Consider the following 15,889-nt stretch of genomic DNA (forward strand, 5'->3'; position numbering starts at 1 on the left):
ATTGTAACCATAATAGAGATCTTTCTTCCAACATCTCAAAACTTTTTCTATGTTTACTGATATTATTGTTATTAGTTTTTTTTTAATAATTGCTTGGTTGTTGATAATGAAGTTGAGTTTTTTTTTTCCTTTTTAAATAATATTTTTATGTGAGGCTGTTTCTTTCTAATCATATTACTCAAAGGGGTAGGAAGGAGATAAGTACAAGTTTTATTATACACATCTTTATTTTGAAATAAACAGTGATATTATTTCCTAATATGATTTTTTTTTCATCTTTTAACTAATAAATTAAATATATTTTAATCATTTTAATTTAAAATGAGAATAAAACCGATCTACCAAACTTTATATAAATGTGGTCAATGTGAAGGTTTCTGATGAGCTCATATAATACTCACACATAATGAATAATAACCCACGTTTAAATAATAAATAAGAATAATTTACATATATAAAAGGAAAATCTCTTTATTAGTTATATAGATGATACAAATAATGAAACTATACTAAATGTGCAATATACTAATGCAATACAAAATATATTTTCATTAAATTTGGGACATTCCTTAACATAATTTCGGAATTTAAAATGCACTTTGAATGGTAAATATAATATATATATATAATGAATTAATGTGTTTTGGCTTGTATAAAATCTAATGTGAAATACATTCCTAAATATAACATCAAAATACATTTTATAAACTAAATCTGAAATAAGGATCCTTTTGTCTTTTTACCATCCCATGGCAGGCACCTTCAAACTATGAGGTTGGAGAATGCAACTGTCTCTGTATTTCAAGACTATTTTGATTTGTCAATGGTTGGAGAATGCAATGGTTTTTTTAATCTAAGATATTTACAATATAGAAGTTATTTAAAGTTTTATTACAGTTTTCGTTATTAAGAATTTGTAAATATTGCTTTTATGAATTTTTTATTTTATAAGTTTTCTATAAAAAAAAAATGACATATGCCAATTCCTGTAACCTTTATTTTTAAAATTTTATTATTTAATTGGTAAAAAAAATTGTGGTGGAAGAATATCTCATCGTGTTTCATTTTTTTAATATGTAACTCCTAATATAAAAAAAAATATTATAAAATATTTCTTACAAAAAAAAAAGTTAGCATGGAGCAGCTGCTATATTTCATAAAACAAAACATTTTTTTATAGAAACTTCCTTTACAGCTTCATTGAGCACCCATTAATGAAAGTAAAAACATGAAGGAAGAAAATATTGGAAAACAATTTTTTGTTGGGAAGAGAAAGAGTAACAAAGAGAGAAATAAAAATAAAGTTTATAATTTGTTTTGAAAAAATTAAATATAATTTCTTGTAGTAATTGTGTTTATTTTTTTCTCCAGAAGCAGAGTATCTCTCCTCTGATTCTAGCTATGTACCTATCCCTGCCATTTCTCAAGTGTCCAAAAACACTTCCAATTCAAAACAACTTCCTGTCATTTCCAACAACCCTATGCCACTGCACTACATCATTTTCAGTTAGACACATGAACCCAAGTAAAACAAATGTACGTATGCTCACTTTTCTTCTTTTTTATTTTTTTTTTATAATTATAAACAGAGTGTTTATTAATTTTATTAATAATTATTTTTTGTTGAAAAATATGAGTTACAATTTTCAATAAAAAAAAAATTAACTAATTTCTAACACACGACATTTGAAAAGAAGATAAAAGGTCTCTAATTTCTCAAATGCTTTGTTTATTTTTAATATTTTTTACAAGATTTAACTTGTTGACTTTATCACTCTCTTTTAAGAAAAAAAATTAAATATTTCTTTTCTTCAAATTTAAATATATATTATTTTAGACTAGTGTATCTTTGGATATTGGAATGTTTTATTAAACCAAACGACATGATCACTGTACCAACATATTTTATATAACTAAAAGATAACATATTAGTATATAATATACATACAACATTATTAAGATACAAAGGTCATCGTTAAATACATCATCCAAACCTTTCTATAAAATAACTACTATTTCATCATGAATACATCATCAAAATCTTTTTATAATATAACTACTATTTCATCTGGAAGTATGTTTTTTTTTCTAGTCCCACTTGTAATACCATTTATTTGTATACTATGTATGATAATCACATTTAACACGCATAAGAAATGTAAGTGTTAGTTATTGTAATAAATCATATCATCATTATCATATATATATATATATATATATATATATATATATATATATATATATATATATATATATATATATATATATATATATCAATGTCATGCATACTAATGTTAATAAATTCACATTTAGTCACATCATAACATAATTAAATGTAAGATGTTTTAAAAAAAATTATAAATTGTGATAAATAAATTTTATCAAAGACAACATCTAACACATACTAGAATTTGACATATATTTTCGATGTTGGTGTGACAAAACATTTACTATAAGTCACATGAAAGTATCATTGAATTTTTCATGACCCAAAGTCCTGTCTATGTAATTAGATAATTAGTAAAGTCAGCATACCTCTATTAGTGTGAGTGTCATGTTTATCATTGTCACCCAAGGCATGATATCACCCTAGGTATATCTACATCATCCATCAAGGGTCATGCAAAACACCATCTAAGATACTCATACAAGATAAAACTTATATACACATTCCAAGTCCTATGTACATTTAAATCTTATATTTTCAAATGAGTAGTGAAAGTCCATAAATAAATGTTAGACGTTGATTTTATAATTTATTCGAAAATCTCTAGTTTTTAAAACCCTTCTCTTTATGCATTCTCTCTGACTTTAAAAAGGAATTGGTGAAGAATAAATTGTTTCAGACTTATTGAAAATTTATTTTTGGTAAGTAAAATCAATCTTATTTGAGATTTTTTTTTTCTTTTTCTCTTCTTTAATGGAAGGTCGGGGGGATGTCATTTGTGTGAGATTGATCTTGAGTACTTATCTTGATTGATTGGAGTTTTAGTAAGGATTAAGTACTGGATGTTGAAAGTTATTTCAACCTATAGAGAGCTAATAATATCTTTATACAATATGATATTTGTTAAGTGAAATGGTTAGGGAATGATAATATATAATTTATATAAGAAAGTTGAAGACATGAGAATCATTTGAAGCTTTGAAATAGAATGTTAAGATGGTATTATATTTGTAGTTTAAGACTATAAGCAATATTGTGGATGGATATGGGAAGGTAATGACTTTTATAAATAGTTGGAAACTTTGAGAAATTGTTTGGTTGGGTTGCTCTCGGGTACAATATCGCTTTAACGACATGTTGCGATCTTTACACTAATTGTCTTATGTTGTTTAAACAATGTGTTAGTCGTCTAAGTGATGTAGCGCATAACTCAAATGTTAGCTAGTAGTTGAGCGAGAGAAGGTCGTGTTAATTCTACCTCATAAAATAATATCACTCAAGTGATATGTCTTGTGGCTAAAACATTATTTTTTAATGCTTAATCATTACATGCACAAAGGCAATATGCTACAAGTCTTTGTTGTAAGCAATGGACACTCGAGTGATGAGATGATCCTTTAAAGGAAGATGACCTTAGAAGGGTGTTAATTTTGGGTTGTATTTCGTCAAGAGATAGGAGATCACTCAAGCAGTAATGTGCTAATTTATGGTGATGTTGTTGTATTTTAAATGTGTTTTTATACATGTTGTGATAGAATGATGTATATATTGGTGGTTAGTTTGAACTCCTTAAGAGATAATGCAACTCATCTAAAGTTGATTATAGAGCCTATTAATTAGTAATAGAGAGATTCAATAAAACTACCAAAAATCTTACAAAAAAATAAAATGATATTTACTTGTGATACTTGAAATCAGTTAAGGAAGATACAAACTTCAAAGATTAATAATATTAGTTAAGATTAAGAGGAAAACAAACAAATAACTAGGGCTTATAAAATATATATCTCACTATGAATAAGGAGACTTAAGTTAAAATGCTTTGGTTTGAAGTTATTCCAACTTTGAACTAGAACAATGAAAATTATCGTGGGACGAGGTAAAACTTTTCCTGCCTCCACAAGACAATACCATTTTAATTTGTGTTCCATAAAGCCAAATCCTCAATCAGCAAAACCGAATGAACCTTTTCCTTTACTTGTCCTTCAACACTCTGCCAAGAAAATTCACATGAGAAAATGTTAGAAAAATCCATAAACACTAAATCCTCCTATGATGATTCTACTTAGAGGTCTCGAGTAGATATAGCCACCATTGCAAATAGTAAAAATAATCATAAAGAGTAAAGACAGAGAGAAAGGACCTCCAAAGAAGAGGAACAAAAACGAAAGTGTTTTACTTATTATTGCAATGCTAGATTTTGACATTGTCATTTTCATTGAAGACATTGGTCTTCAGCATCCGGCACACATCTTCAAATAAAACTTTTCTATTATTCACTCTTTATTGCTAACCTTATCTTAGAATTTAAAAAAAAATTATATATAATTTTAGCATGTTTAATTACTAATCCTTAAATTATAAAAAATAATCGTAAAGATTAAATATTGTTTTTTTTTCATTATAAAATAAACTATTTAACAGTAATTCAAAATTATAATATCATAATAAGTTTATTATTAAATTACAACGTTTAAAAAAATAAATACGTTTTGAAAAAAATAAAAATGAATGTATATAATTATTTTCACTAATTTTTTAAATAAAAACTAATTTAAAAAAATAAAATTAATTATTATATTGATTAAGTTATATATTATTCTAGACACTAATAGTATTTAAAGTAATTTTCTAAATTTATGAACTATTTTTTAAATTTGTATTTAATTAATTATCAACTACTTTATATTATAAAATTAATAGCTAAAAACTAAATAGATATCAATTAACTAAATAAAAATAATTTATAAATTTAAAAACTACTTTAAATATAATAATTATTTAATCAATAAAATAATATTTAGTTTAATTAATATAATAAATAATTTTATTAAAATAAAACTATTTTTAAAATGGATGTATAAACATAAATTTAAATAAATTTTATTGCCAAGTATTCTCAAATTAGAAATACAAGTTAAGTATCTGACACTTTAAATTTTTAAAAAATACTTATTAATCATAACATATAATAAACAATATTAAGCAATTATTTTGATTGTAGTAAAACTATCTTTCTCTCTCTCTCTTTCTCCTCTCAAGTCATGTTCCATTCCATGATTTTACATCACTACTAGTTCACGCTCGTCAAGCTTATCCAGCCAAGCAGGGCAACACGACCAATATATTCATTATACATGTATCTAATACGTCACTCGCTTAGTATTTCTCTACTGTAGATGTGCATTGCTTCTATTGTGTCATACTCTCAACATTAACTAAACTATTGCTCCTTCATATTATTTTATTATTATCCATGCCTTGTAAAATAAGTATTTCTAATTATTTTAACCAAAAATAAAATACATCTTTTTTAATTAAAATTCCCAGCATAAATATAAAATATCTACACCATTTTTTATTTTTTAATTATAAGTATTTTACAGTTTCTTGATTTACTTTGTTAGAATTCCTGTTCTTTTATCACGCTAAAGATGTGAAATATTTAACTTTATCGGTACTTCAAAAATTTGATTTACCGTAGTACTTCTTCTATCCAAAGTGGAGATTTTATTAAAGAATTCTCATGTGAGTTTCATTCAGTTGGCATTCTCCAATTAATTTGCTAATGTATTTTTTTTATTGGAATATTATATATATATATATATATATATATAAGAAGTTTAATCCTTTGGGAGAGAAAAATTGTTGTTTTCACTACATCCATCACTTGCTGTTGGTTGCCACAGTGATTTGGACTTGAAAGCGCCCATCTTTTCATGTCTATTGATATTGATTGTTGATACATCACTTGGCTTGTTGATGTCCTCTTTGAATCAATCTCTCTTTCCATAGGACTCTTCGTCCTCGACTGTTTCTTCATCTGTGTCAACTACTGTGTTCAACCTATATGCTTTTTTAAGCTTCAACTTACCCATCACACATTCATACTCACACGCAGAAAGACCATTCAGAGATGAGTTCTTCGGTGCCTCAAGTTTCCAACAAGAAAACAATGTGGCTGCATCCAAAGGTTTTGGGTTTCAATCCTTCTGAAAGATGGGGGCATTCTGCTTGCTTCTCCAAGGGCCTTATGTATGTCTTTGGGGTATGTATGAGTTTACTTAAACCCCTTTTGCTCAAAAAATGGAAACAAGTTATTAGTTCAGTCTTGGAACTAAAAACCATTGGTTAGTTTCTTAATCTCATCTAGATATTTTCAGAACCTGTTCCTTACTGGCTTGTCCTCATTAATGATGTCTGCACACTGCTCCCCACATGTTGTAATTCTTTGAACCGCTGCTTTTTCTGTATGCTTATGTCTCTTCATCTCTGGGAATTTTTCTCATTAGTTTTGTTAGTTTCTAGTATTAATAACTACTTTTTCTTTCTTTCACAAGTTCACTGAGTTATTACTACCTATATATGGCTAAGAACCAAACCACTTTCTTCTCTGAATTTTAGTTTTTTCCTAATCTCTTTATCACCTATTTTTCTTGGAGACAGTTGACTGAATTCATTTTTCTTACTGTAATTAGTGGGACAATACGAGTTTGGGTTACCATCATCTTTCTGCTTACTTAATATAGCGATATTCACATTTTTCATTCTTCTCTTTTTCTTTTCTCATCCCTGTATTATAAAACATGCACCCAAAAAGAATCCGTGTTGCTTCTCTGTCTTGGTAATCCGAGACCTCTTACTTTATTGCAAAAGTTTAAGCACAATTGAAGATAAAACTATTTTATTATTTTGGTTGAGATTACTCGGTGCATCAGATGAAAGTTGAACTGGATTAAAGAAAATGCAACAATTACCATTTTCTTTTTGTTCCATCGTTTGCAATTCTACATATGAAAGCAACGAAGCGCGTTTGTCCTGTCACATTACCTTTCAAACTCCAAATTAGTGGACAATCTGAAGCATTTTATATATTTTTATTGATTAAAATTGTGGGTTTGGTAAGCTTTGAAGGTTTGCCTTTAAGATGATAAAGTCTAAGGCTATTATTTCAGGGTTGCTGTGGGGGGCTGCATTTTTGCGATGTTCTCACTCTGGACCTTAACAAAATGGTTTGGAGCAAGCTTACTACTACCGGTGAGAAGCCAGGGCCGAGAGATAGCCACAGTGCTGTTCTCGTGGGGCATAAAATGATAGTGTTTGGTGGCACGAATGGGTTCAAGAAGGTGAATCACATTCACATACTTGATCTTGTTACCAAAGAGTGGTTTCGACCTGAATGTAAAGGGTCTCCTCCTTCTCCACGTGAAAGCCACACTGCCACGCTGGTTGGTGATGAAAGGATAGTGATATTTGGTGGTAGTGGTGAAGGCCATGCTAACTATTTAAATGATTTGCATATTCTTGATCTTCGAACCATGAATTGGACCTCCCCTGAGTTGAAAGGTGATTTGCCTGTCCCCAGGGACAGTCATAGTACCCTTGCAATCGGGAACAAACTTATTGTGTATGGTGGAGATTCTGGTGATCAGTATCATGGCAATGTTCATATGCTTGATATGGCTACAATGACTTGGTCTAGAGTATGCTCCTCCCTTCTCTTCTATGATAATTACCAATATTTTTCTTGAAAGTTTGCAGAGGGAAATTGTTAAATTTTCCACTATGATGGATTTAGTAACATCTTCATCGCGTTTCAATGGCAGTTGACGATTCAAGGTTCTCCACCAGGAGTCAGGGCAGGTCATGCTGCAGTTAACATTGGAACAAAGGCAAGTTTTTAATAATTCATTATTAATAGCACTTGCTTGTTACCTAAGGGTAAACAGTGCATGTAAAGTCAGTGAAAATATCATTTACATTATCATTCTCTGATAAAAGTTATTCTGATTGATTGACATTGAAAATATTTACACAGAGAATGTCTAAAAATTAAATTCATTACTAAATTTACATGGAGTTCTTCTAAGTTTATTCAACAGTCAAATTTTGTTAAGGGATTCATGATTTGAGCTCATTACGTAGAGCCACATCGGGTTTAAATTAAAAGGCTGATCAGATTCTTTGTTTGTCAATTGTCCTTAGAAAATATTGTATGAGCTGTGCATGATGTGCAGGTGTATATCATCGGAGGAGTTGGAGATAAACGTTACTATAATGACGTTTGGATCTTTGATATTTGCAATTTGTCGTGGACTCAACTTGATATACATTTTCAACAGCCACAAGGGCGATTTTCTCATACAGCTGTTGCTGCAGGCATGGATATTGCAATATATGGCGGGTAGGATCCTTTCTATGAATTTAAGGAATTCAAACCAATGTTACAATGTTCATCTTTCCTTTTCTGTTAACAGGTGTGGGGAAGATGAACGTCCTCTCAATGAATTGTTAGTGTTGCAGCTTGCAGCAGAGCATCCAAATGGGCGTTACTACGTACCCATGTGCAAACCTATTGGAACTTTCTGGAATCAAGAAAAAAATATTATCCCAGCAGAAGCGGATACCAAATCGGTACAGAAGTTCACATAGCGATGTCATTATGTATCTCCTTTTTTTTACCAACACTAGAACTGACAGTGAATTTTGAAGCAGAAAACTATCCTCGTGAGGAATAATGTGGAAGCTTTTGGAAATGGAGCTCACGAAATTGCATCAGAAAAATCGTCACCTTATCACTTTGATTCAGGTGGGTTGAGCTATATGTTTTATTCTGTACAAACTTTATAGTAAGTAGATATAGAACAATAGATTTTACTTTTTATATTCTTCGTGTAAGTATTTATCGATAAGTTTATGTAAATAAATATGAGCTGAAAATAAAGGATTATTTGCAGGTACATCACGACAGAAGAGGAGGAGAATTGCTGCTGCAAAGGTATGGGATGTTGAATCGGAACAAGAAGATAGTTTTCTTTCATTGTCTCTTCATTCATCTCCGTATCAATCTGATCAAGAACAGACCCCGAGTCAAGAAGCAAATACATTATTTCCAACCACTTCCCAACACGAAAATGTCTCAAATTATAAGAGAACTTTGAAGAACATCCCACTTAAGACTCCTCAGGCTCTTCATTTCCTACAGCATAAACTAAAACAGGAACAATGTTTTCATGTTAACGAGGATAGAAAACGAGCTCAACGTCAGGCTGCAGAGCAGAAACCAATGATGCGACCCATTCAACACCTGGTGAATCCTTTGCTCAGTATTAGAATTCCACTCTACCACAATTTTAAATATTTTTAGACACTAATCACTACTTAACCATGTTCATGATCGATCTCCACCTTGCACGTGTGGTAGTCTGGAACATGTAATAATGTCTCTGCTGTTCCTAGTTGCTCATTCTTTTCTTTCACTCTTGATTTCAAAGATTGGTGCTGAAGTTGGGGAGAGAGTTGAAGGATCCTATGACTCAGTTTCGCTATCTCCTGCAGCTGTGAATGGAAGGATTTTCCGGGGAGTCATATTTGCACCTGTAAGTGTCTAAACTTTGGTGCTATAATGTGTTACGTTATGATCATATATGATTTGTTTTCTAACCAGTAACAAACAACCAAAAATGCATCAGGGAGCAGGAGTTGTCTCAAAGGGTGCCAGTGTTAAACCAAATTGTCCTCTAACTGCTTCACTTCCTTCTTCTCAAGCCTTTTTAAGGGCTTCACAAGAAGCACCAATTTGTTTGCATGCAGAGCCATACCATGGTTCACGATCAAGGCAAACCCCAGTGGCTTTACCATTTCCAATCATGGGAGCGACTCCTAGTGTTGTTTCGAAGGAGCATAAAATCAGGAGTGATCTTCAAGGGTTGGCTCTAACACTAGGAGGACCGGCTAGTGGAAATCCCCAGGTAAAACACCGAGGAGGCAAATGAAACAAGGTTTATGTAAATTTCGGACATAATCTTATGTACCTGAGTGGTTATGAATTTCCTGAACCAATCGTCATCTGTAAAATATTTTGATTTTAGCTTCATAGTGTAATTCTGTCTTCTTCCCATTGCATGGGAGGATATTTTTGTTTGATGATACTGATTAATAAGTTATAATGTCCTCCTAATGCTTAAATGCTAGGGGGATTGGCCTTATATGAGCAAGTATTCATTGGTGAACATGAATTCATTGAACGTGACCTCTCATATCGAAAGTAACGTGAAAAGACCTTAGATATAAAGCAACAAACAATTTTGGGGCACAAGGCAGAACATGGAGAATTTGGATCCAGTAGGTTTTAACTGTATTGGGAAGGAGGACATTTGGTACACTAATAATATTTGTTAATTGAATTTGATAAAATTAAAAAAAATATTAAAGTTGTGCAGATGATCTCATATACAATGTATCTCTGGGCAAAAGGTGGAGGAATAGCTTTGGAAAAGACTCAAAATGGTGGGTACATTGCATTCCCTACTTGCTTATCCTAGCCTACCCTATGGTACAGTGGTTAAACTGAAAAATATAAACGAGTGCACCGCGTACTTCCCAAACAAAAAAGTGCCTGTCAACTTAAACAGTTAAAACAACACGTGGTGGCACTTAGGCTAGGGTCCAAATATGACTGAAAAGTATTTTTTGATGCCTCTGTGGTGTATATTAAGCATAGTGTAAAAGAATGAAAATTGATGATATATAATAGAAAACATGTGGTGCGTGGTGCAGCAATAATTAGAGCAAGAGATTAGAGTGATGCATGCATGGATGCTATGGAGAAAAAGAGTGATGAGTTTGGTGTGAAATAAAGTAAAACATTTGAATTAAGATATTTTAACAAACAGTTGAGATGTGTGTTTAGAGTGATGGTGAAGTATTGTTTGTTGTACGAAGGATTTGAAGAGGGACCGGGAAGGGTGAGTCGGGCACAGTTTACAACAGAAAATTTCGCCCGTGCTTCCCGCGGGACGCTGTCGTTCTGTCTTCCAATGTTTTGAGAGAGAGAGAGAGAGATTGAAAAGAAAATGGGCCAGGCGGCTAGCCACAGTGAGGACCCAGTCGCAATGCCTTCGTCTCTGTCACTTGTCTGATCTGTCTGCCACGTCTACGGATACAACAAACATGCTTAAATGGTTAAGATTAGTAATTATCATCTTTCAAAAAATCTAACTTTATTCTTCCAATCCTTTTATTTTCTTCACAATTTTTGCATTTATTATTCTAAAACTCACCTAAATTATGGTTATTCTTTATCTCAAACAACTCAAATTTAGTTTTAATTTCTCTTAAATTTTTTTCTCTAATTTTGAAATGCACTAATTTTATCTCCTTCTATTAATGTATAATTTTTTTTATAACTATATTAAAAAATTAGACTTTAAACCTAAACTTAATCTTATAAAATCAATAATTGGTTTATAAGATAAGATTTGCACCTATTTATATATTGTGAAATTCGATGCGAAATCTTCAACACACTCATGCAAAAACTATCAACTCATATGTAAGTCTATATATTTAGATGTGGAATTTTGAAGAAACTAGATCACTTAAAAAAATAATACATTTTAAAATTAAAGAGGCTAAAAAATAGAAATACTAAAAAAGTACAGTTTTTATGAACAAACTATAATTTTTTTCCATGAATTTAAATTTAAGAAATTGGATTTGATACATTTAGAAAAAAAACAAATTTTCCTTATACTTCTCACATTATTTAATCCCATCGTGTCATTAGGAGTAGGTATTGAGGACTGGTTCCTTAAGTATGGACTTTACACAAATTATAAATCTTTCTTTATAAATAAATTGGGATGTTCTTTGACTTAACATGTGAATTCACATTCTAATTTGTAGATTTGAAACTGCAGTGTTTAAAAAAAGTTATGAAAACAAACAATGAAAAAAATAAATTTCGTTTGGTTTGGTACATTTAGTATGATAGTTTTTATGTCAACAAATGAAAAGAAAAATAAATATTTTAAAGAAATTATAGTTTTTTATTTGTTTAATTACTATTTTGAGTTTACAGAGAATTTGTTTATGGACAAGTTTTCACAAACCTAGAAATAAAATATTTTGCAAATAAAATTTATCTAATTTATTTGAAATGTGAGCTTTGCAAGCCTGAACTTAAATAGATCAAAACAACATATTTATCCAGTCCTTATAAATTATTAAATAAAAAACTAATTTTAAAGATAAACTTATATATGTAATTAAAAAATATATTAAATAAAAATTAATTTTAAAAATAAAAATAATTAATTATTATATTAATAAAATTAAATACTATTTTAAAAACTATAAAAATTATTATTATCTAATTAGTTTCTATTATTAATATATAATTTATAAATTAGTATATCGGTAGTTTACCAAGCTTTAAATATCAACTTTAAAATTTAAAATTTAAATAATTAATAGTTAAAACTTAGATAAGATACTAAATCAATAATAAAAATTAACTTAGATATCAACTTTTTTTTTTTAATCTCTAAAATAATATCTAATTTTATTAATATACTAATTAATTTTTATCAACATAATAATATATATTATTTTATTTAATATGATAGTTTATTAATTTCTATAGTAATTATTTTAAAAACAAGTGTTTTTTTAATTGGTTGGTAATCGGTCATTATATATATTTGCATTTACTAATACAAAAACTGGAATAAAGGAGTGGAGCTGGTAGTAACATAGGCCAGACATACGTCAGCGGTAAGAAAATAGGGTTTTAAAAATAAGGTTTTGCATTTGGTTTTAATATAATAGAAGATTAGGTTTGTGGATATTAAAATAGGTGAATGTGAAGGTGAAGGTGATAGTGGTGGCAGTGAAGGAAGGAAAGAGGGAAAGTGATTGATTTGAGTGATTGATTGAGTGATTCATTGTGAGTTTTTAAGATTGAGGTTGAGTGGGTGAGTGAACATCAAAATCATATCATAAACAAAAGAAAAGGCCCCAACAAGAAAGAGCCTGTGCATGAGGAGTGCTTCACTCAAACTCTTGAAAACAAAAGAAAACATAGTTGCAATCATGTTGACAAGACCACTACCTCTCTACTCCACTATCCACTATCCACTCTCTCTACCTATGCCAACCACCAATTCTTATTTCTCTATCTTTTTCCCTCATTTCATTCATTCCTATTCTTTTCCTCTTCTCATATTTCACCTCACACCCCACTGCTGCTGCTTACTCTCTACTCTACACTTTTTCATGGGCCATCATCCAGTTGCTTATCCAAATATATCCATTTTTCAAGCCCAGCTGTATTGTCATTTTATGCACACAAATTTCTTGTATTGGAATATATTTTCAGGGTTAATATATTCACAATCATACACTTACAACTGAATTGAAATCGAGTAATTTTAAATTCTATTAATCAAATCACAATTATAAACTGGTATTTGAGTGTATAATCATCACAATCATTTAGATAATATATTCAAACTTCTTGTTTCTTATTTCTTAAGATACAAGATTTTCCAAAAGCTTCGAATATGATTATGTTAAGAATAAAATTTATTTGAACTTTTTATCCAATGAAAGCATTTAAAAAATATTTGAATGTGCACATCTTAAAAACCATTATGGTTATTATATGACATGATATTTTCATCCAAGATAATTGAGGATAAATACATAATACAAAAAATCTAATTAAGGATAGGGAAAGGATAAATACATAATTATAAAAAAGATATCTCACTATTAGAGATTTTAACCATAAATATATATTAATATATAATGACAAATCTTAATCAATAATATTTGGGATCAAAATAATGTACTCAAATTGAACGTAATTTTAATATGTCTAATATGCATCCAAAGTTACTAAAGTTCATTCTTTACCTTGTTCCTTTACACACGTATTGTATCATCCTTATCTTACACGTGAATAAATAATATAAAATATTTTTATTCTTCTTAATCATCAACAACATTGACTCCTTATTTCTTTTTTAAGGAAAAACTTCAAAGACGATAAATTGACAAGAAGATTGGGGTTTGAGGCTACCCCCACTCTTTATAAACTTCACCACTATCGGTTTTTGTCATTCCTAAACACAAATGTACCTCCATTGAACTTGTACTACTAGGCGCTACCTGAGTCAAACTCTATTGTCACTAAGGTTGAGCGCCACCTATCCGAGGCTGAGTGTTGCCTCTACATTAAATGTCACCTCTACATTGAGTGTCACATGATTCATGTTGAGTGTGGCTTGCATCTAAGTTCATGAGCCCAATAATGGATTACTCATGTTGAGTGTGAGTCTAAGAGACACATCCAGCATGTAACATGTGACACTAGACACCACTTTTGCTAACATAGCACCCTCAGCTTATTTCTTTTTGTTTTTCCATGAAAGGTGGTTGTTGTGATTTTTGAAGAAAAAAACCACAATGTTAAGTTTTCCTCGAGGTTCTCATTTTTTTCTCCTTGGTTATCCATATCCCTCCATTGTCCATATTTTCTTTTTCGACTCTTCATGATAGTGAAAAGTTAACCCCATTTTGTTGGGGTTAAATGTAACCAACTAAACTATTGTATTGCTTATATTTATATATGTATTTCCATTATGTTAGTATTTTGTTTCTATGTTTAATGCTTGTGGTTTGATCATCTATAGTTTGATATATGATTCATTGGATGTAAACTATTTTTTGTAATCTAGAACCAAATCAAAATACCTAATGAACTTTGTAATTGAGAATGGAACTTGACTATTAGTTGTTGTGAAAGCAAGTTTGTTTAGTAAGTGCTCAAGAAATCAATTCTTAATAGGAAAATGTAGGCTCATTTTACTATGGAATTAGGATTTGAGTATACTTGTGAGTTGAATTTAGCATTAAATTGGAAAGAAGAAGTTGAGTGATTATATGTATAAGAGTGGACTTCCATGGAGTCTAACCCTTACAATAACATACCATATCATTTCTAACTTATTTCACATTTTAAATGTTTGATAAAATCTCAAAAACAATTTTAATTATTTTTTTTATAGTTTAATTTCTTAAATATCAACAGCATTAAATTAGTTATCCATTGCGATTATGGTGGTGTATTGTAAAACTCTTTTAGAATAACCATAATTACTTAATATCCAACTCTTTTGATATAATCATAATTACTTAATACCTAACTCTTTTAGGATAACCATAATTACTTAATGCCTCACTATTATATTACGGGATTGCTATTCTTCTGATTGAAAGGATGGTGCTGTCTCATTACTAACAATGACATAAATACAGAAATGAAAAAATACGGAAAAAATTTAGCAGACATATTTAATATGTTTGAAATTTTACAGGAAACAAAACATATTTCAATCTAAATTAAAAATCAAATTTTAAAGGAAGTGGATAAGATAAAATTTATGTGGAATAGTTTATGCAGAAATTAATTTTAAGTTATGGTGTTTCATTTTTCTCATTTTTACTTATTACCAAGAGTATTTATTAAAAAAATTACCTAAATGTACCTGTTATTCAACCAAAACTGGTGATATTCACCTGGCCATATCAATAGCATCTTGAGTAATAGAATAAAGTGTATGAACACCTCCAGCTCATTGAGAATTTCTTTGGGTCAAAATTTAACCAGCGTGACATAGGTACTGCACATTACCATTTTATTCAGTGACCAAATTTGATTTTTGTGCATAACCTGCCACTCTCACTTTCTGTGTTTACTATTTCTGCTTTTTAAGCAGGATGCAGATGCCAGAATACGTTACTGTCAGAGACATTCACGCCAGATCAAAAAAAACATTGTTTGGTCCACAGACCACATTTGATTCTTGATTGGAATCATATTGTCTTGCTTTGCATTCCAAGGAGGCAGTTAAACTTTTTGAAGCTGTTGTGCTC

At 30.0% G+C, this 15,889-nt stretch overlaps 1 protein-coding gene across 1 annotated transcript; it reads left to right on the forward strand.

Moving 5' to 3' along the window:
* The first annotated feature begins 5,712 nt into the window (after nucleotides 1-5,712).
* On the forward strand, nucleotides 5,713-10,155 carry LOC137814905 (acyl-CoA-binding domain-containing protein 4-like). The gene is made up of 9 exons (XM_068617844.1): nucleotides 5,713-6,215; nucleotides 7,123-7,650; nucleotides 7,774-7,839; nucleotides 8,185-8,351; nucleotides 8,425-8,581; nucleotides 8,663-8,756; nucleotides 8,905-9,257; nucleotides 9,442-9,546; nucleotides 9,640-10,155. Exons 1-9 carry the CDS (start codon nucleotides 6,084-6,086, stop codon nucleotides 9,940-9,942), a joined length of 1,905 nt encoding a protein of 634 aa, XP_068473945.1. The 5' UTR covers nucleotides 5,713-6,083; the 3' UTR covers nucleotides 9,943-10,155.
* The last annotated feature ends 5,734 nt before the right edge of the window (nucleotides 10,156-15,889 follow it).

The sequence above is a fragment of the Phaseolus vulgaris genome, chromosome 1 (assembly GCF_000499845.2).
Source record: "Phaseolus vulgaris cultivar G19833 chromosome 1, P. vulgaris v2.0, whole genome shotgun sequence".
NCBI classification, from domain to species: Eukaryota; Viridiplantae; Streptophyta; class Magnoliopsida; order Fabales; family Fabaceae; genus Phaseolus; species Phaseolus vulgaris.

Bases quoted from the DNA above. Each gene is read 5' to 3' on its own strand.
- LOC137814905 (XM_068617844.1), top strand. From the start codon at position 6,084: ATGAGTTCTTCGGTGCCTCAAGTTTCCAACAAGAAAACAATGTGGCTG. The intron at 8,352-8,424 runs GTAGGATCCTTT...TTCTGTTAACAG, and splicing joins GATATTGCAATATATGGCGG to GTGTGGGGAAGATGAACGTC. The intron at 9,258-9,441 runs GTGAATCCTTTG...TTGATTTCAAAG, and splicing joins TGCGACCCATTCAACACCTG to ATTGGTGCTGAAGTTGGGGA.